Source organism: Haliotis asinina, chromosome 9 (assembly GCF_037392515.1).
Source record: "Haliotis asinina isolate JCU_RB_2024 chromosome 9, JCU_Hal_asi_v2, whole genome shotgun sequence".
Classification (NCBI taxonomy): domain Eukaryota; kingdom Metazoa; phylum Mollusca; class Gastropoda; order Lepetellida; family Haliotidae; genus Haliotis; species Haliotis asinina.
Genome location: NC_090288.1, coordinates 52411228 through 52432919, shown reverse-complemented (window position 1 = coordinate 52432919; position 21692 = coordinate 52411228). Strand labels below are relative to the sequence as shown.

Sequence of the window (21692 nt, the reverse complement as noted above, 5' to 3'; positions counted from 1 at the left end):
ACGCGACCGCTGCTTCCGGCTCCTTCCTACACCGATATTGAACACGGTGAATCTTATCTGGATTTCTGGCAGATGCGTTACCGAGATAGATTGAGAAAGCCTCGACCTTCCCCGAGGACTCCACTGATCTGCCTAATACCAGCCATTTGATTGTTGTTCACTACCGATATACTGTACCTTACGCATTTTAGCAGTTTTGAAATGATGTGCTCATTTCCATGAATATACATTATTGTATTTATTTGTCTTGATTTATGATAAAATCAGTTGCTTCTTTAATCGCAGCTTCGGTATTATGTGTTTGTTGTTTATATAATGTGGCTCGGCACACATTGTATCCTTTGTATCTGTATTGTATATCTTATGCTGTATCCATGACAGGGGTTTAAAAAGTCCCATCGCCCAACGCTAGGGACAAGTCAGTTTTCGCTTTAGGCAATCAAATAATGGTATCTCACTTGTCCTTGGTTTACTTGATAATTTTTGCATACAGTTTCAAACTAGAAATACATTTAGATTTCATGTCATATCTGCTCCAAATGTTGCTATTAAATTTGACAATTACAATCAAGTAGAGTTATCTTTCCTTGATATTTATGACTTCTCAATAAACAGTCCACTAAACAACATCAAAAACCATGTTGATTTATTCTGTCATAATTACACTATCATGATTATATCATCAAAAGCAGGACAAGTGGAAAATGAGACAGGACAGGTTGCTTTCTAAGAGTCACTTGCCCCGTGGCAAATGGCTTTTAAACAAAATTGAAACCCTGCATTAGACCCCAGTGCCTTCCTGTCTATCAACTCATTCATCTTAAGGAACTTCTCGAATAGTCCTCCGACTTGAACGGCTTATAGTATACACCGCCAGTCGATTCCAAACACTGTTCTTGCTTTCCTGGTGGAGCAGGCTTATGGACAAAGCGTTCGCCATGTGGAGGACCCGGGCTCGGTTCACCACAACACATTTGGTACAATGTGTAAAGCCCACATCTGGTGTCCCTAGTTGTGATCTTGCTCTAGTATTGCTGAAACCAGCGTAAAACCATTTTCATTCCTGCTTTTCTGGATTACTGCTTCAAGGGGCATAAAATGATATCCACCGCAAGACGACAGCCAACAAAGGTCATCGAGGATGGAGCAGACATACTCTTGGTAGATGAAACTTTAACCATAAGGCTTCATCACATTATAACATATAACTGCTTGATAAAGAGATCTGACTGGCTGAGGCACTATATTGTGCACAGACCGCGTGGATAGTTGCTCATATTATCGACCACAAGCCTGCTTGTTTATTTTACATACAGACCATTTTTCTGTACATCTGGCTTAATCAGCATTCAACAACTCTTCTGATCCATACGAGTACGTATATCACGAAAGAAAAGGGGTCTGAATGTCAGCAGAATGGGTGGTATAATAATGACATGGTCGAGAATGTGCGGCCATTGTGACCACCTGATTCCCTTCCAGACCCTAGACAAGTATCCTCACTTTTATACGACTATACCTCGGTTATATTTATAGGACATGCTGTATGCTGTATGAAAAGTCATCGTCATACACCATGTAATTGGGCTGCGACTCAGTCATTTTCCCACACAACGTGCAAGTAAATAAAACCCCAGGTATTGCAACATACCTCCGTACGTGTAGAGACCCGATCGTGACGTCACCCGATCCATCCAATTTGATTGGCTGAGAGCTATCGTGTTTTGACATGTCGGGCCGGCCGGTATATAGAGCACTAGAGCCCAGCTAACGACTCTAAGCTGCTGGTTGTCCTCCAGCCTGTGGATATATTTCTCTGAACAAGCGTTGTCTTACGATAAGGTAATGCGTTTTGTGTGTAATTATCAGCAATAAGTATATGAAATAGTATAAATGGTGGAGAAACGCCACCACTTGAAGATGTGGTAGATTGCAGAAATGTATTGATTAATTTTCTCCCAGAAAGCTCACTGTGCACAGTTAATAGTATCTGATCTATTAAAGTATACACATATTTCAACGTTATTTGTGCATACGTTCTTGATTATGTTGCAACGTGTGTGTTTATATCATTTGTTACTGAATATTGCTTTGCGTAAGACTGATTAACCATTCATAAAACCCGTTCTGCCAACCTCAACAGGGCCTCCGAATGGTGGGCGTGGCACTTGTTGTGGCCGGCGTTGTATGGCCAGCTGTTAAGGATGTGTGTAAGCGATAGCAGGAATATGAGGCCTCACTGTGGTCAGTGTTTGCCTGATATGCAGGACAGATACAGAAAGGATCAAAGTAAACATAGCCTAGTTATACACACCTCGTTTTATCAAGAGACGATAGATAAAAGGTGTGTCCGCGCTAGTTCTCACTGGGTTACAGCTCCAGGATATCTCCTCGTTATAACGCACGCGCGAAATGCACACGTCTTGCTCGTTCACGTCTAAGAATGATAAATAGGGCACAAGGTCACCATTAGATCAATGTGACCGTTCCAAGCTCGCATTATTAGGTCATTCAACTGTATCCATCTGCACGTGAAGAAAGTGATTATTATGCACCAGTGCCACACATCACAGCACACACACACACACATCTCCACGAGATTCACAGAATACCGGTGCAGCGTTAACGGTTGATATTTCAACAAGCTGAATGGCAACAGGCAAAATGGCAGGCACATTGCGGTGGAAGGGTTCTCTGGATTACTTGCTATGAGTTCATGCACTAGAAGTTTATGTACATGGGACAGAAGAGGGTAGTTGCACTGTCACCATTGCTCCCTTGTGTTTATGAGATCTGTTGAAGATAAGTGTGGACATATTATTTCATAGTTCACATACAATAATCGGAGAATAGAATTAAGTTATGCAGATAAGTACTATAATCAGAGAACATTGTGGTGATCTCTGCACTCCAATTACATATATTGTTATGCCACCCCAAGCATGTGTTAGCAGTTCACAGAAATGTATAAATGTATAGGTGTAGGACAGAATATGATAGGTCTTGAGGGAATCACTATGCCATACCTTGAACCAAATTCTTGACAAGTAATATAATGTTACAAATGTTATAAATGAATATCAAATCTTAATCATAATATACTTGAAAATAGGAATCAGTGGTCCTCTGGAACCCAAGTTTTGAGGGTCAAGGTGAAACCCTGCTCTTGCAGTCATATCTAGCCCCAGTAAAGATAAATATAGATATAATACAAGGACAACCCAGATACATTACCAGTTCACCTATAAATCAAGTACTACATGTTATCACACAGTTAAGTAATATAGCATACATTACACTATGGTGTCGCTATAACCCTCACTAGACCTCACTTCACTTGACACTCTGTCACATAATCTCAAGAGACAGCATTGCTTTCAAATGTCCAAGCGAGTTCCTAGAGTATTAATTAATTATAATCATTACATGTAATTTTGACAGACACAAATAATTCCAGAAAAGGAGATGGATGAGAAACTGAGGAAACTTGCTAGACTTGCTTTATAGAGATTTAGGATTACAGAAGGGACTGGGCACAAGGGAAAATAATCTGGTTCAGGACTGTGAGACCACCTAGTGACTCCAAAGCTGGTGGCTGTATTTCAGAACTTTTCTATTTTGCTGATTAAACCTGTGGAAATCCTGATTAGAATTGCCTAATGTAATCAAAGCTTGGCATGAAACAAAAAGGCACCTAACTGGATTGGTTGGTCAGACCCCCTGACTTGGTTGACACATCATCACATTCCATTTGTGTAGAGTGCTGCTCATGCTGTTGACCACTGGATTGAGTGGCCCAGACTTGATTATGTACAGACCACAATTGTACAGCTGGAATATTGCTGGGTGCAGCAAACTAAAAACAAATAACGTGATATGAAGAACAGTTGGCCTTTCTTTACTTATTTTGAGTAGTAGTCATGTTAAATGATAAAAGGAAACATTAAAGAGAGATTAGTTACAGAGGCAAAAATTACATGTGTATGCTTCACTTCCTGTAAATATCTGTTTGTTTGTTTTTGCTACTGATTTGTGTGATATACCACTAGCCCATTCACATGCCATGCCACAGTCGAACATGGCTATATTAAAGTATTCCCCCTATATGACTGTGACCCTGTGCAGTGTTTACCCTGAAAATTAACATTTAGCAGTCATTATGACTCCCATATGTCAGGAGTGGGAGTCACGGACATGATTTTGGGAGTCAACTTTAATGGCGTTTGCCCTTGACATAGAAAGTGCTATGAGAGGGAGTCATGGACACATTTTTTGGAGTCAGATACACATTCTTTCTGCAAAAACACTGGCTGAGTTTATTAGCTCCATACCTGGTGTGAGTTGCATGACCAGATCATTCACCCGCATTATAATGAGGTGGTTATGGAGCACTGGGTAACATGGATACACACACACAAACACTGACTTGCTATCCAGAGGCCTGGTCTGTTTAGTTGGTAAATAATACATGCCGGGGCCATGAATTTTCTATGCAATGAGTAACAACATGTGTAGTTAGTGCAAAGTATTTTTTTATATTTTTCACAAAGATATTATGGTAATGTCAAATTTAAAACTGAATACCTTAACAGGGAAATAATTGTGAACATTTTGAAAACTTGTGAACTCGGAATTAGAGTTTTATTCTTGGACTTTATATTTGGAAATGTACTGGAAAATAGTCTATTGTGATGGATGTTAACGAAGGGCACTTCCTGCTCATTGTTAGGGTAAAAAGTTTTCTAAAATTATATAAACTGAAGTAAAACTCTAAGAGAATGATATTTTGTATATTTTAAGGCCCTTGACGGGTAAGATGGATTTTGTGAAACATCCCAGCCGTATGACATCGTGGGTAGGATGAAACCAACCTGGGCAGATTGTACCTAACATGGGAATAGAACCCAGACCTTCAGAGTGATGACCAGGACTGCCCCCAAACACCTCGCTTCTTGCTACATTGGTGTGTGATTGAGAGAGTGAGTGAGCTGAGTTTTATGCCACTTTAAAAATATTCCAGCATTATCAGAAGACTCCATATATGGGATTTACACAATTTGCACCCATATATTGATAAGGGAACAGAATTCTGGCTACAATATGATAAGCAAATTGTGGACTAACCTGTCTGCCTGGTAAGGCAAGGTAGAATAAAATGAGTATTTGTCACAAACAAGTCCACACCCAACACAAGCCTCGCACAACACTACCTTAACACAACATTACCCTCATACAAATCTGCCATATAATGATTTACAGGCTCCATGTTATATTATGCAATTCTATCTACATGAGATTCTTAGCTATGCTATACATTAAAATCATGACATAATTTGATTTTATATAATGCTACCCTCATACAATGCAATTACATACAGTATTATCCTCACACAATGCAATGTTATTCAATACTAACCTCACACATTGTTATGGAACATATTAGATAATAACCTCACACAATGCAATGTTTGTCAGTGCCATCACACAATGCAATGTTTGTCAGTGACATCACACAATGCAATGTTTGTCAGTGCCATCACACAATGCAATGTTATTAAATACTATACACACACAATACATTTTTATACAGCACTACCCTCACACAATACATTTTTATACAGCACTGCCCTCACACAACACATTTCTTATGCTGAGAATTCCAAATTCTCCTTTAACATTGTTGCGGATAGTGCCAGACCATATCCCAGCACCTGTGTTTGGTTTACAGATAACGGTACATTATCAGCATGCCTCCAAAGAGGAAGGGTGGGAAGGCGAAGGGCAAGGCTGGAGGCAAGAAGGCCAAGGTTGAGGTGGAGGTGGAGGAAGAAGACGAGGCGCCTACGCTGAAGGACAAGATCAAGACGCTGAAGGCTGCTGATGCAGGCAAGAAGAAGTCCCACAAACCTGACTCCTTCATCCCATGCAGTGCCTCCTATGAGGTAAGCTCACAAGTAGGGGATTCCCCTATGAATTTGAGGGTTAAAATTGAGTTTCAGCGTTAAAGGTGCGCAGAGCTCAGGTCACAAATCAGTTGAAGTTAAGCATCATCAAGCTCAGACAGTCCTAAGATTGGTGACTGTGTTTGTCAGCTTGACTTCTAGGAGTTTCTTGGATTTCAGTCCTACCTCACAACGAAGCTCATGTGATACATGCTGTCACACCTCAGGCAAGTGAGTTTACTCAAAATTTCCTCTGTTCACCTGGCAGAAAATGGGTACCCGGTTGAACAGAGTCATGTGACCTTTGAGTGCCTGACAGGCAGCTTGGGTTATCCAGGCTAATAATAGTCACATTCTGATTAAGTGGCGTTAGCAATAACTTGGAGTTTGGAGAGTGTTCACTATAGAAGATGACTTACTATTATTATCACTCTTTGTGAAGGGATTGCATGGTGAAATCTGCTTACTTGGTGGTTTGTGCATGCCACTGTATCCTAGTTAAGTAGATTCATGGTCATGATGTCAATCATTGGGTTGTTCGAACCAAACCTCATTATGTACTGACCACTGATGTATATGTGGAAGAGACTGGGTGAGTTTTGTTTTATGTCACATAAAATCATGACAGGGGACACCACAAATGGGCTTCACACTTAGTACCCATGTGGAGAACTGAACCGGGTTGTTTTTGATATTGCAGAATTGTTATTATGCCCAGAATTTTGGAAAGTAGGAATTTTACTGGCAAACAAGGATAAGCTGACTAGAAAAGAGAATGCATTTGTAGGTAGTGCATGGCAGTGAGTAAACCCATTGCTTTATGAATGGGAGAGGAGATGTATGGGCCAGAGCATGTGAAGTGCATGATGATGAAATTGAATCTGCATGCTCATAAGAGTGTCAACGCATTCATATGTGGTTGAAGTGAATTCAGCCCTTAAATTATGACGAAAAGTACGTTGACAAAGACAAATTAATACATTGATAAAGTGAAGGCACAGTTAAGTTCAAACTTCTTTAGTTCCTTACACAAGACATTACAAACAAGTATACATGAATGAGGTGAGCAGACTTCAAACTCAACCCTCGGGCCCTTGCTGCGAGTGGCATATCCTGCTCACAGTCTCCATACAGAGACAGTTGAAATACCAGACCCTCACACTCTCAGTATAGATGTGAGCATATATATGTATGTGAGCATACATATATATACAGTTTTTAACAACAATGGACAGGCATGATTCAACAATGAACAGCTAGAGGAACAATAGTACTTCCTTCTACAGTTGATGTGATGACAGTCACAGCCAAGGGGGATGAGTAATAAAGGCCATAAATGTCATATACAGTACTTAATGGAAGTGACAAAGGGGACAGGGTAGCTGACAAGACACTGTACTCTGCAGGAGTGGTAAAGATTAAGAAAGCAGATTAAATCATAAGTAACTAATAAGTCCCATACAGTTTGGTTACATAGTCTGGGGTTTTTAGAATTATTTGGACGATGACTGTCCTGAATTTGACACTAAAACAACTTTCACATGGTCAGTGTAGCAACTATACTTCATTGTGGACAAGCTGGGGCCCCTTCGCTCAAAATGGCAAGTGTAAATGTGGGGCAGTCATACATGCTGATACAGGTCAATTGTCAGGTCAGTGTGCAACCTATCCTTGTTTGCCAGTAGTAAGTAAATCCCAGTTTTCATAAAACTAATGATTCCTCCCCCACCACCCCCACAACAATGCAGTTTAGAATCTGGTGAACGTGTGTACATGTTCCCAGACTGTTGATGTAGTTACTACATGCCGATGTTGTGTGCAGGTGGAAGATGACTATGACTGCATGTTGAACCAGACCAACATCGGCTTCAACAACAACAAATACTACGTGATACAGGTGTTGAAGAACGCTGGGAACTACTTCACCTGGAATCGGTGGGGCCGAGTGGTAAGTGAAACTTGCAAATTCTTGGAGTGAGTAATTTTGGTTTATGAAGCCTTTAGCACAAGATGAGATGAAGTAGATTCCCAGGACTTCGTGATGACAAAGATGGCAAATTTGGTGACCACTTTCTTAGTCTAAAGGAGAGGTGCCAAACCAGTTTTGATGATGATATTTTTATATTTATTGCTATGAAACTATTGAAGACGTTTGTAAATGATCCCAGCAAATGGACATTTTCATGTTATTAATTCTCCATGCCCTGTGTTTTCCCTGTTTTTGTTGAAAAGTGTAGAGTAATTTAAATGATGGAGTTTTCCTTTCTTATCTATTAAAGGGGGAGTCTGGTGCAAATGCCTTAAAGGGACCAATGGCACTAGACGCAGCAGTGAAGGATTTTGAGAAGAAGTTCCAAGACAAAACCAGGAACAAATGGGCCAACCGTGACAGCTTCAAGCCTGTGCCAGGAAAGTACACTCTCATCGAGATGGCAAACGAAGATGAGGAGGATGAAGTTGATGCTGTAGGTAGTTGATGTAGGCGATGTTGTATCACTCTTGCAGCAGGCATCCAGCCCCTGTTAATTTGGCTTTCTCCGCAAACGGTGATATATACAATGTTAGCTTGTCATTGAAAACAAAATTCGGCAGTATTCAAGTTTTATGGCGGACTTCTATAAACATTTCATCCTGAACCAGAAAGTCCAGTGATTGCATTCAGCAGTTTCGATCTATGCATCTTAAATTCTAGTATGACCAGAAGTTATTGAGAATTTTAGGAATATGTTTAATTGGATTTCTAGTGTAAACAACCTTGACCAGCTATCAAGTGCTTGGTTTCATTCAAGGGAGACAACTCCATTAATCCTTTTTCATTAGTTTGTGAATTAGTGATCCTGAGTATGGATGAATTTTGAAGAGAAAGCTCATTTTAGAGTATTATAACAAGGACATCAGATCAGCTTAAGTCATTTGAAGTAGAACAGTCATCCCTTTATCCACTGTTTATCATATTTTGAAAAATATTGCAAATGGATATGGCATGTAGCACCAGGGAGGCACAGGTAGGCCCAGAAAATTGACTGTGACAGGAAGTGGCTTGGTATTCTTGTTTCTATAAGAGTTCAGAAAACTTAGGCTGGATATGGTCGATGGAGGAACTGTGGCTGTCTGTAAGGAGACAATTAGAACCAAACTGGCAGAAAAGTTCGAGGAATGTCCACCAGTGATCACGAAACCTGAACAAAATGAGCGAAGGTTGAACTGGTGCTTACAGCATAGAAATTTAAATGTGACAATGTGATTTTCTCAGATGAGAGTTCTGTGTGGCTGTTTCATGATACACTAAAATTCTGTACCAAACAAGCTGAAAAATCTTTGTATATCAAGCACCCAAAGTACAGTCCGAAATTTGACGTGTGGGGTGGCATATCTGTGTTGGGGGTAATACCCCTCTGTGTATTTTAGGGGAATATAAACAGTGAGTGATACACAGATATTCTTGAGGGGCATTTACTTCCATCTGCTCACGTATTCTTTGGAAATGTTTGGATTTTCCTGCAGGACAATGACTCAAAAGATTGTTCAAAGTATTCACTGGCTTGGTTTTGGACCCAAAATATGACATTATTAGGTTCGCCAAGCTATATGCCTGACCTATATCCAACAGAAAATGTTTGGGGACTTATGAAGGAAAGTGTCAAAAAGAAAAATCTGACAAATATTGCTGTAATGGAAGAAGAGGTGGTCAGATATTGGGACAGCATGGGCCATGACTTTCTAACTTCTTTGATCAGTAGTATGCACCGCTGCATTGGAGCCTGCATTGGTAACCATGGTGACTTTACTAAATTGAATCTGGAGTTATGTCCTGCAAACATTCACATTTAATATGTGAGTAATAAGTGAAAAAACAATAAATTTACAATCTGTAAAATTCTCAATAATTGCTGGTCATACTTTGAGTTGCCTCTTATGACATGAATTAACTTGTGATGAAGAGACCAATTTTAGTCTGATTCTAAATATTATTGTTATTAAAATCCTGAATGACTAACTTTGACGTCCTCTGTAACTCTGTAACACAATATTTTGAAGACTTTTTTCACTCCTTCATCAAGTGTCACTTATATTCTGACTCCTTCTGAAAATGTGGCCTGTATATATGACAGCATGTCGATATGACAGCATGTCGTGAGACCTTAGTACTTCTGCTGACAAACAGCATTTCATGACTTTTTAATTGTACCAGGAGTAAGCAGAGCCCCTTCTTGCATATTGTAACTTGGTGCACGCAAAGGGATTCGGGAACCAGTTTAGCGGCTCGCGAGACTTACAAGCCCTGTTACTTCTTACATATGAATCTTTGTTTTAGCCTGTGGTAGACACCAAGGGAAGAAAAGTCAAAGAGAGTGCTCTAGATGTCACCACACAGAAACTGGTGAATCTCATCTTCGACCTGGACATGTTCAAAGACGCCATGAAGAGCTTTGACATTGATGTAAAGAAGATGCCGCTGGGTAAATTGAGCAAAACCCAGATAGCTAAAGGCTTTGAGTGTTTGGAGGAAATTGAAGATGAGTTGAAAAAGAGCAAGCCAGCAACGGCTAAACTCAGGGAACTGTCTTCTAAGTTCTACACAGTCATTCCACATGACTTTGGTCGCAAGATTCTACCATCTATTGCTGACTCGGAGACTCTTCAGAAGAAGATGGACATGTTGGCTGTAAGTTGAGCCAACTTTGTTTTCTTCTTTGATGATAAATTGACCTGACCTCTTTACCTGTGGAGAAGGTGTAGTGGAAATGACATTTTGTATGAAAGTGCTTGTGATTTGTAGATAGTTACAATAGCTACTATGAAACTCATTCAAAGTAGAGTATTTGTGTTTCATTATTAAACTATACTGGTCTTTTTGTTGTATATCAGTGATGTATATTTGTCACATTTGAATTCATCAAGGTCTTGCATTCTTGAATTGTTCATAAAATTACAGGGATGAGATGTTTGACATTTAGAAATCTGAGTATCTACTGTAAATGATCTTGACTTCAACAGCTCCCCATAGAATGAAGGGTTTTGTACCGTGAATGTACGTTAACGTGTGTTTCAGGTGCTGGGAGATATTGAGCTGGCTCAAAGTCTCCAGAAGGACAAGGACAAAGCCTTGACAGCTGTAAGTCATGTTGGCTGTTTTTCTTGTGTTTTGTTCGGCCATAGTTTGAAACTGGGATACTGGTATTGATATGTGGCTCCACAGGGGCGAAATACAACCTGTTATTTGTAGTTTTGTTGGATAATAGTATCCCTTATCAGTGAGTAAAGGACTCATTTTGTCCCGTTATGTTTAGTCGAGTGATGGATCTCAAGTCCATAATAGAACATTTACTTATTTAGCTGACACTGAAAATTATAGGAAAAGTATAATTTCTAGCTGGGTACTGATTTTGTACTGGTTCTACATTGGGAAAATGCAAAAATGTTGAAATTGTTATCTTTCTAATGTCAGTAGATACAGAATTTATAAATTTTCATCTGTGAATTTGTTATTTCAGTCAAAGGATGATGCTCTCCCGAACCCCATTGATGTCAACTATGGCCTTCTCAAGTGTGGCCTTGAACTTGTTGACCCTAAAAGTGAGGAGTTCAAGGTGAGGAGTATGTCTGTAGCCTGAATCTCTGGAAGAATAGAGAGTGAGTGAGTTTGGCTTTATGCCGCATTCCAGCTGCATGACAGCGGTCTGGAAATAATCAAGTCTGGACCACAATGTGATAAACAGCATGAGCATCGATCTGCGCTACTGGGAACGGATGACATGTGTCGACCAATTCAGTGAGCCTGACAACCCGATCCTGTTAGTTGCCTTTTGGGACATGCATGAGTTACTGAAGTAAATAACATCTGTGATGGCGTATCTACGGATAAAAAATATGCACAATATGGGAGGAAATGATTTATAAAACACAGCAGATGTGCTCCACATCACTAGTGTTTGGTCTTAGAATCATTTACAGTTGTATTTATGTGAAAAAGTATTGTTTTATTATTTATTGACCTGTTTACACAAGAGTAGCAATGTTGTGGTGCATGTATGAAGTATATGAATAGAATACAGGCATGCCATTAAATCCCATACAGTTCCCTAAATGTACTCTTATGTCTTTCAAGTACTCCTAAATTATAAAAATCAGGAGTACATACTCCTGATATTAAAAAATTATCTGGAGCCCCATCTGAAGTTCAGTGAATGTATTTTGTCGGCAAGGTCATAGGTCATGAGGTCATCTGCTGTCAAGGTTGTAGACAGGAAAAGTGGTAAATCCCATTGCTATTAGATCCACAGTCCATTGGTACCACCCCTCCTACTATTACACAACTGAGCAATATCACAGTCCACTCTCCGTTTGTTTCAGATTCTCAACAAGTACAAGGATGCCACTGAAGGTTACCGGAAGGTCAAGATTCAGCACATCTGGAAGGTCAACAGGGATGGCGAGGTCAGTATGCAGCAGAATACTGTGTTCTGGCACATGCATACTATGGGTACTACAAAGTATATTTTTAGGTTTAGCGAGGGGCAAGTATTTTTTGTAGGAATTAAGCAACTCTAAATGGGAGAGTGCAGGTTAAGTGTAGCTGACAGTTATCCAACCAAGTATAGATGAGTCAGAGGTTTTACAATCTAAATAATCAATTCTGGGTCTGTGGCATTTCGTCACAGATTGACTGTAATAATGTGGAAGATTTGTGTGAACCTGAATTTGATTTGAGAGAAAAAAAAGTGATAGGAAAAAATCAAGTGGTCCTTAACTTCATATGAGTAGTTAATCTGCAGTGTCTCAAATACATACCTGCCCAACTGGACAGTTTATTTTCAACCAGACCACCAGATTCTCAAATTCACCTGCCCAAAGTACCTGAAGATATGCATCGTGCTTCAAATCTTTATTAACTCTCTCATAAGAATAAGCGATGAATTCAGAATGGATGATAAAGTATGCCTTGTCAAGCCTGAATTATTTGCTGAAAATTAAGGTTTGGTCAGGACTGGCAAGTTTTTCATCTAACGAGCCCTGTGGTCTTTCTGACATTTTTTAGTTTCATGCCCTAATATATGCTACCAGTATGAAATTTTCTGTGACATTTACCTAGCAGTGATGTGAGATGTTCATAAACTTTCCATATGTCTGAGTAAAATATCTTTCTTGAGTTCATTTGATTGTTTGCTTTGCAGGCTTCTCGCTTTTCAAGTCATAAGACTGTTGACAACAGGAAGTTGCTGTGGCATGGAACCAACGTGGCCGTTGTGGCAGCCATCTTGAAAAGCGGACTGCGCATCATGCCCCACAGTGGGGGCCGAGTAGGGAGAGGCATCTACTTTGCCTCCGAAAACGGGAAATCTGCTGGCTATGGTGAGTAGTTGGAGACACACATCCCATGGATCTACATGTATAGTGAATTCTGAAGCTGAAGATGTTAGGTGAAATGGGGTTTATGTGAATTATGTAGGTTTTGTTTTATTGATTCATTGTTGTTTAAAGCTAAACTGCATTATTCCAGCTATATGTCAGTTTTCTGTAAAGAGTGGTGTCAGGGCCAGACAATCAGGTAATCAACAACGTGAGCATTGTACTAAGCAATTGCAATATGATGACATGTACCAAGTCAGCGAGTCTGACCACACAATCCCATTACTCACCACTTACGACAAGCATGGGTTACTGAAGAGCAATTTTAACCTGGAGCTTCACAGATCTACTGGTAAAGACATATAAGATGATCCACGACCTGACAGATGACCCCAATTTGCATACTTGGGAATGCCCCACAGAACAATCCACTTGAAACAAGAGGGAGACAGGTTGTCTGAAAAATATCGAGAAGTTCATTTTCCGTTTCATGCATGAATTGTTATAGCACACTCGATTTGGGAACTTTGCCATATCATGCATCGTATCCAGAGTGGGTAGTTGTTTCTTTACACCATATAAACTTTGTACAAATTGACGGACTGCACACCGGTCGAAATCATCAAGTTTGTAACTGCAAGTTTTGGGTTTGCGCAACTTGGTGGGGCTGATAAATGTAAGTCCACTTGCACTCCTACCACCTTCTGCCTTAATACGCTTTAAAGTTGCCGTTGAGAGTCCAGTAGCAAGGCTACTTTGTAAAAGAGAATCTGCTTTGGTTGCACAATTTTTGTCCATATACATGATAACATTGTACGCTATGTCCTTTGCCTGAGAATGAACTATTTGCCCATGTTTTCCTAACTTGGACATTTTTTACTACAACTGAAATCTGTTTAACAGTATTGAGACAGGTGTAAAACAGTAGCGGCACAGGTGTTAATCAGTAGCAGTGTTGATTTCATGTCACGGTTAGCATGTATTGCACGTGCAGGCTACCTGCAGCAGCCAAGTGTACTCGCCCAATTCGTTGTACCGCCTCTCTTGTCACAAATATGTTTAGTGCGTAGGATCATCTAATATGTGCCTAGCAGTAATGCAAAAGAGGAATGTCTCGAAGAAACCGAGTAACAAAGCATTGTCCTCCTGCTCTCATAGTTATGGCGTATCCACTAGCCCACAGGTGTCCTAGTCCTATAGGACTAGAAATCCTGAAATATGGAAATATATTCCCAGTCATGTAACAGTAATAATATGCAACTGACAGAAGAACAATCCCTGAAGATGAGGATGAGAATTGATCTTCAGTAACCCATGCATGTCATAAGATTCTATAAAAGGATCGGGTGGTCAGGCTTGCTAGCTTGGTTGACATGTCACCATATCCTAATTGTGCAGATTGATGCTTATGCTTTTGATCACTGAATTCTCTGGTCCAGACTTGATGATTAACAGACACACCATATAGCTGAAATACTGCAGAATGTGAGGAACATGATCACCTTATGTTCTGACATAGGAAAATTTGAGAATCCAACAGTCCATGTTGATTGGGCAGGATGGATGGGAAGGCAAGTATTTTGACTGTTGCTCAAAGACTCTCATTACACTATGTTATAGCATGGGAGTTACGACACTAAATGTTTAGAAATGTTTATGTACAGCCAACATGTTTCTGTTCCCCAGTTGGCACCAATGGCAAGACAGGTATAATGTTCCTGAATGAAGTTGCACTCGGCAAGGAGAAGCACATTGACCGGGATAACTCCAGCCTTGTAGAGGCTCCCAAAGGATTCGACTCCATTGTTGCCAAGGGGAGGACCGAACCAGGTGAGTGATGATTTCAGTGGTACAAAAAATATACATGAGCTGTACAATGAAATCTCTCTTCGAGACAATCCAGTGATTGATATAGAATGATCCATGCTGTTGATGTCACAAACAATTTGACCATCATCACCAAACATTACCTGTCAATCTATTACTGGCAAACAAGGATAAGTTGCATCAGTGCACAGAATGCATTAACGAGAAGTAGGCAGTGTACAGCAATGAGTAAACCCACTTGGTTTGTGAAAGGGAGAGTAGATGTTGGCTAGTGCAAGTACAGTGCATGATGATGAAGTTGATTCTGTGCATAGCGACACACACTTTGCTCATAAGACTCTCACATGATCACACTAGATCGCAGAAACCTGGGTTCCTTTCTCTCACAATGGCAAGTGCCAGTGGGTGGCACTCATACAACTTATCCTTGTTTGCCAGTAGGCCATCCTAACCTCTAGTGAACAGTGTAAGTAGTGGAGGAGCACTTATAAATGGAGGGATAGTTGGGTAGCCAAACAGTTGAAGTGCCACACCGAAGACCCAAGTTTGATTTCCCACATGGGTTCAGTATGTGAAGCTCATTTCTGGTAATCCCCCCACTGTTAGAATATTGCTAAAAGTAGTGTAAGACCATACTCACTCACTTTAAATTGGAATCTCTCAAGGGTACCACCCAAAACAACTTTACATGAGTGGATGTAATCTCACAAATCCCTGATCCACATTTTCCCTTCTGGATTACTGCAGCACTAAAGCCCTGAATGAAACAAGACTAGTTTCTCTCAGGTTCAGGGTCTCCTCTCTCACTGGAGCTCTTACCAAGTTGAAAAGCAGTTGTTTGTTTCCATCAAAGTTACTTAAATTCTTTAAGACTGAGCATTAGTTGAAAGTTAATTGTATATATCACTGTATATAGCTTAATGAAAGAGCATGGCCTAAAGAAAACAATCCATGGGCAACTGCTGAAAGGAAAGGATTATTATCAGGGTAAATCTGGGATTTGAATAATTATGATAGGATTATGCAAACGGAAGCAACTCTTGCACAGCAGTTTTGGATGTCAAGTTCAGTTACTAGCAATCATGGATCATACAGTTCCCTTTGAGCTTCCACATGGAGGACTAAAAAAAGCCCCCAAGAAATAGACTCATTATCAGTATTACATAGTTAAACAACCTGTGCTTGTTGACGGAGGTTTTGCACTGCTTTTTGCAATATTACAGTAGGTTTCACATGTTGTACCTATGTAGGAATTGAACCTGGAAATTCGCCATGATGTAACCACAAGGCAAACCCATTGCCCCAACAAAACTGCAGATACATTCTGATAATTGTGCTGCTGTTACACACTCAGAAAGAAACCATATTGAGAAGGACCTTGTCAGAGCCTTCACTCCTAATGTTTCACAATATTACAATTATCTAAATGTCATCAATTTATCCACAGCCAATAGCAGTACAAGAATGCAGTTTCTGAAAACGAAGTTATTTTGGTGGCCATCATGGACTTTCAGCACCACCAGATGGTGCTGTGTAATAATTTGGGAATATCTACATCACTGTTACAATTGATCCGTCATGAAATACTGAAGATGACATGATAGTTATGATATATTAGGCATTGAATACATTTTAGTCAAATTGGCAGCCATCTTTGATTTTCCCCCACCAGGGGACACTGCTGAGGTGGATCCATATCCAGAAATGTTCATTATGGTTCAATAAAAAGGGTGCCAAAATTGTAGCTTTTAACCCAAAGTGCACAAGATTTGTCTTAGCTATCACTATTAGTGAGAACGACTTTTACCCCTTGTTTCAGACCCCAAGCTTGACACAAGCCTTACAATTGATGGCAACAAGGTGACAGTTCCACAAGGCAAGCCCGTACACCAGTCCAAGTTTGCAGGAAGCAGCTTCTCTCAGAGTGAATATCTTGTATACAAGGAGAGCCAGAACCGGATCCGGTACCTCCTCCTTATGGAGTTCTCCTACTGAACATCACCATCAACATCAGCTTAACATCACCTGCCAAACATCACTGTTGGCTGTGTTAAAGAACACTTGCAAACATCATCTGTTCATCATTGGTGCAACCTTTGCATCTGCTTCAACATCAGTTAAAACATCATCAAGCATTGTTAGCTTTCAAAACTGAACATCAATATCAGCTAAAACGTCCCCAAGTGATCATCATCAGTTGTATTTCAAGTCAAACCTCACCAGCCGAACATCGTCAACTCTACCTTCAACATATCGTCAACTCTAACATCACCAGCTTAATATCAATATTTACTCAATTTGTTGACACATGACACCCAGTGTTATGTCTACGGAAAATATGTCATCCTCAAAGCATTTAAGTTTAACTTACAGGGGGTTTTCTACCACCATTAGATAGTCTGTACCTATTTCTGTGTTTCCCAACTCCCTACACCCTGAATTTTTGCTTTTAAATAGGAAGTCTGAGTTTTCTCCACTAGCAAATTTATTCCATACACAACCATAACAAAAAACGTCCTCTTGATCTTTCTATGAAACAAAACAATGTCCTTCTCCATCATGTAGACAAATGTAGAATGTTACCAGGCAATCTTTGTTTCATCAAAAAAATTTCCAGAATTAGTGAAAAGCATATTTCTTATATTATTATATCTTATAAATTTTTTTCCACCTGGCTGCTTTATTACTGGTTGATTTCTGGTGTCCCTTGCCATGATATTGCTGGGATATTGCTAAAAGCAGCATAAAACGTAACTCACTCACTCTTACTGGTTGAGGGTTGAGGGTTGAGATGTGAAACAAATGAGTGATACAGATTGCAAAAATAATTCTTGATGTTACAAGGTGTTTTGATATGTTAAGTATTGAAAGTTATCTTGATAAAGGTTATGATACACATATTTGATGACAATTTTACCGTGTCTACTTGTTAACTTGTAGGACAAATGAAGTCAAAGGAGAAAACCCATTGAACAAATGTAAGTCAACAATTAATATTGTTAGTGTTTTAAACTGATATAGAAGTTAGTATTTTATTATATATTTTACTGTAAGTGTTGGGATACAGATAGTTTATGATAGTTTTAACAGGAAATCGTTGTTGATGTTCTTGTAGTTATAGCGTAGTTTCTTGTACAGGTTGTGAACATAAACCAAGTGCTGTTTCTTTCACTTTGATTTGATTATTGTTTATATAACAAGTTCTTGTTATTTTATTGTTATGCAAGAAAATATTTCATTTTGCAAGTTTCCTATTTACACCTGTTAATGATATGAACTTTTTCCTTTTTCTCTATTGCATTTGTTTTGCAGGTTTTGTTTTCAGCTAAATAAGACCCTTAAATGTTGTTCAGCCCTTTTTCAGTTTGTGATATATTTCTTGGATTAGGAAAGATTGTTTTTCTTTTCATGTTGATTAAAACAGGTCCTGATTAGTTTTTACTTTTGTATATATATCTTAATATTGTAATATTCGTTTTGTTTTACTGGAATATTGTTGCTGACATGTTGAACATAACATTTTTTTTGTGAAGAACAATCATTTTGAAATTAGTTCATTCAGTAAATATGCATCTTTTATTTATTTGTGCATTACGGTCATGTAAAACCTTTTGAGTGTAATATCACATAAAATGACTGATTTAAACTTGAGTAGTTTTTTAAGATATTACCTTCCTCCTGACAGAGTAAAGTTATTAAGTGTCAGGTGTGCATTTTGTGCATATCTGATAATCTCTGTCTAGCAGGAGTTGTGGGGTAGCGTAGTAGTTAAAGCACCCAGTTGTCACTTCAAAGCCCTGGGTTTGATTCCCCATGTAGGTACACTGTGTGAAGCCTACTTCTGGTGTCACTTGCAGTTACATTCCTGAAACCCGCCATACTCGATGTCCATCTTTGAGCAGTGGATTAGTTGTCCATTGCATTTCATGACAAGAGTGAGTAGGTTTTGTACGCAGCTTTTAGCACTATACTCCAGCAATATCACGGCAGGTGACACCAGAAATGGGTTTCACATATTAAACACATGTGGAGAATCAAACCAGTCATTGGCCTGAAGAGCAAATACTTTAACCATTAGGCTACCCCACCGTCCTACATCACAAGAAATAAAACATGGAGAACTTGTCCTTCAAACTGCACAATTCCTGCAATCATTAGACATAAAGAGACTCTTTTAATTACTTTTGTTCCATCCTCATTGATCAAGGACCATGACATATCTATAAGCATTCATATTTTCAATCACTATTTTTGCATTTATCAGCCTGAAAAATGTTTTTATAGGGCAAATGGTGTATGAAAATTTTGGCTTGTGTGCCTGAAAACATATTTCTGTATATATATGTAAATTCATCTGCATGTGTATATAGTCTCTGTAGGGTCAACACCACTTTCTCAAGGCATCCTTTAAACACCATGGATGCCAAAGACATCCCCAGGATATTGTATGAAAGTTTGCAATTATATTAAACTTATCAATGCATCAAAGTTACTTCATTCGACATATTTTACAAATCACATGTCCTGTTTATATTCGGCATCATGGTTAATAAAGGGATGCATTGAGATGAGGCACCAAAGAATCTGAGAACAAATATGTCTTCAGCAGTGTTTACATTTGGAAACAGAGTTATCTCCCTTTCTGGATCATGTGAGTGTCCCAATTTTGCCTCACTTTATTAATCGGGGGTTGTCCATGTGAGACGAGAAAGCTTTTACTTTGGCCGTTAACACTGAGATAGACTGCTGTGACATATTTCCTCTCAGTCTGCGCACAATGCTTGTATATATAGAACACAGAGTTTATCGTAGTGTTGGTATGCCTTTGTGTAGCTAGGTGTATAATTGTTTCATTAGTATTTAGTCGTAGTTGGTTCAGATTCCATAAAGTAGTTGTATTCACATACACTTTTAATTCTGAATTGAAAACTGAAAAAGATATTTTTAATATTTACCTCTTTCAAACATCACCAGTTTTAATTTTCAAATCGGAAGTAATAAAATGAAGTTTAAAAATAGACATAAAATAAAAATGTATTCAAATATCTTTGGATTCTGAAAGTCATGGAAAAAAATAAATGTTACCCGAGTAAGGTTACCAGTGTATGTAAGTATGTATTTTATGTGATGGAGTGAGAGCTGGAAAAGTTCAACATCCAAAATATCTGTGTATGCAGCATCACATGACGTCTGCTTCACTGTCTGTAACCCGAGTGTTACACACAACACCACCAAGTAGCTCTTTACTGAGGATATAGACACTCTTCCATATCCGGCTCGACCAGGGTCAAACTCTTTGTTTTTATTCAACAGGCAAGGAAATTATCAAGAGAGTTTTGTGATTTTTACGGGATTTAAGTGGAAAGTAGTCAATTCAACTTCCAAGTTATGATGTTTGTAAAGAAAATTATCATGTAACAGAATTTTGAAAATTATTACTATTGAAAAGGTAATTCAGTAATTTAATATTCATAATTACTTATCATTTATGCACCAGTGAACATCCTTAAGGTGGATAGTAGGTGCTTTACAAATGTATTATTATCATTATTAAAAGTAGCAAGGTAAATTTTGTCCAGTGGTTGTAGTTAGTCAATGGAAGGAAATATATTAGTAAATGTAAAAAATCATAATTATTTAGTAAATAGTTTGCAACTTTGTCAGGTGGACATACCATTTCAAATAGTGAGATCGACTCTAATGAATCAAAAGTCACATAACATTATAAATTTGATTGTTAATGTAAGGTTTAAAATCATTAATTCTTTTAGGAATGATTAGCAAATTTAAAAATACTTTAGGTGTAGTTAATATGAGGTAAACCTGGTGAGCGCTTGGTATTTTCCCTGCCTGTAATAGACAGTAATTAGTGCACTTCAGCTTAGCATGACTGTGATAAACCCAAGGTGTGTGCGTCAGCACACTGGGGCACCTCGGTCATTGCTGCCATAGCAACTGACTGGCTCATCAGTGGGTCTGTGATGAGAGACTAGACTAGTTATCTCCTTTGTATATTTCATAAATTCATCGTATGATCTTTTCTGAAATTTTGAAGCATCCTGTTCTCTCACTTGTAATGGCTACATTTTAAGTATCATTTCATAGTCCAGGGTTTGGGGTGTTTGACTACTTACTTCCCTTAGCTGTTGATATTGACTTGATTGTCTCCCTTGATTAGTTGATACGCTGTACATTTATTAGTGGTCTTCAAGTGGAGTTTGGAAATGATGCATATCTCATATACCATTCAAAAAAGATAGGTGATATTCGATTTTGCTAGCATACCACTAGCCAATGCCAGTGCAAATGACAAGAAGTAATATATATCCATACAGATGAAACATTTTCAAAGGAATGGAATAAATTGTCACATTAATTTCTCTTCAACATCTGTTTTCGCCTTCATCTTTTGCATTTCATCAGTCTTGTAAATCCAGTATCCCCTACTATTTTTTAATGGTATATCTCCTCAGCTGATCTCTTCAAGGTAGTATTTGGGGTTTTTTTGTGTGAAAACGTACAATATCAGTTGATAACTGGACCACTTTTGAATGAGTCATTACAAGTGATGGA

At 38.9% G+C, this 21692-nt stretch overlaps 1 protein-coding gene across 1 annotated transcript; it reads left to right on the top strand.

Moving 5' to 3' along the window:
* Nucleotides 1–1726: 1726 nt before the first annotated feature.
* LOC137297082 (protein mono-ADP-ribosyltransferase PARP3-like) lies at nucleotides 1727–20135 on the top strand. Its single transcript, XM_067829063.1, has 11 exons — nucleotides 1727–1842; nucleotides 5729–5942; nucleotides 7765–7890; nucleotides 8222–8407; nucleotides 10258–10608; nucleotides 10996–11058; nucleotides 11438–11533; nucleotides 12297–12380; nucleotides 13118–13295; nucleotides 14979–15122; nucleotides 16939–20135. The coding sequence occupies exons 2-11, from the start codon at nucleotides 5748–5750 to the stop codon at nucleotides 17112–17114; spliced, it is 1599 nt and encodes a 532-aa protein (XP_067685164.1). The 5' UTR covers nucleotides 1727–1842; nucleotides 5729–5747; the 3' UTR covers nucleotides 17115–20135.
* Nucleotides 20136–21692: the final 1557 nt, after the last annotated feature.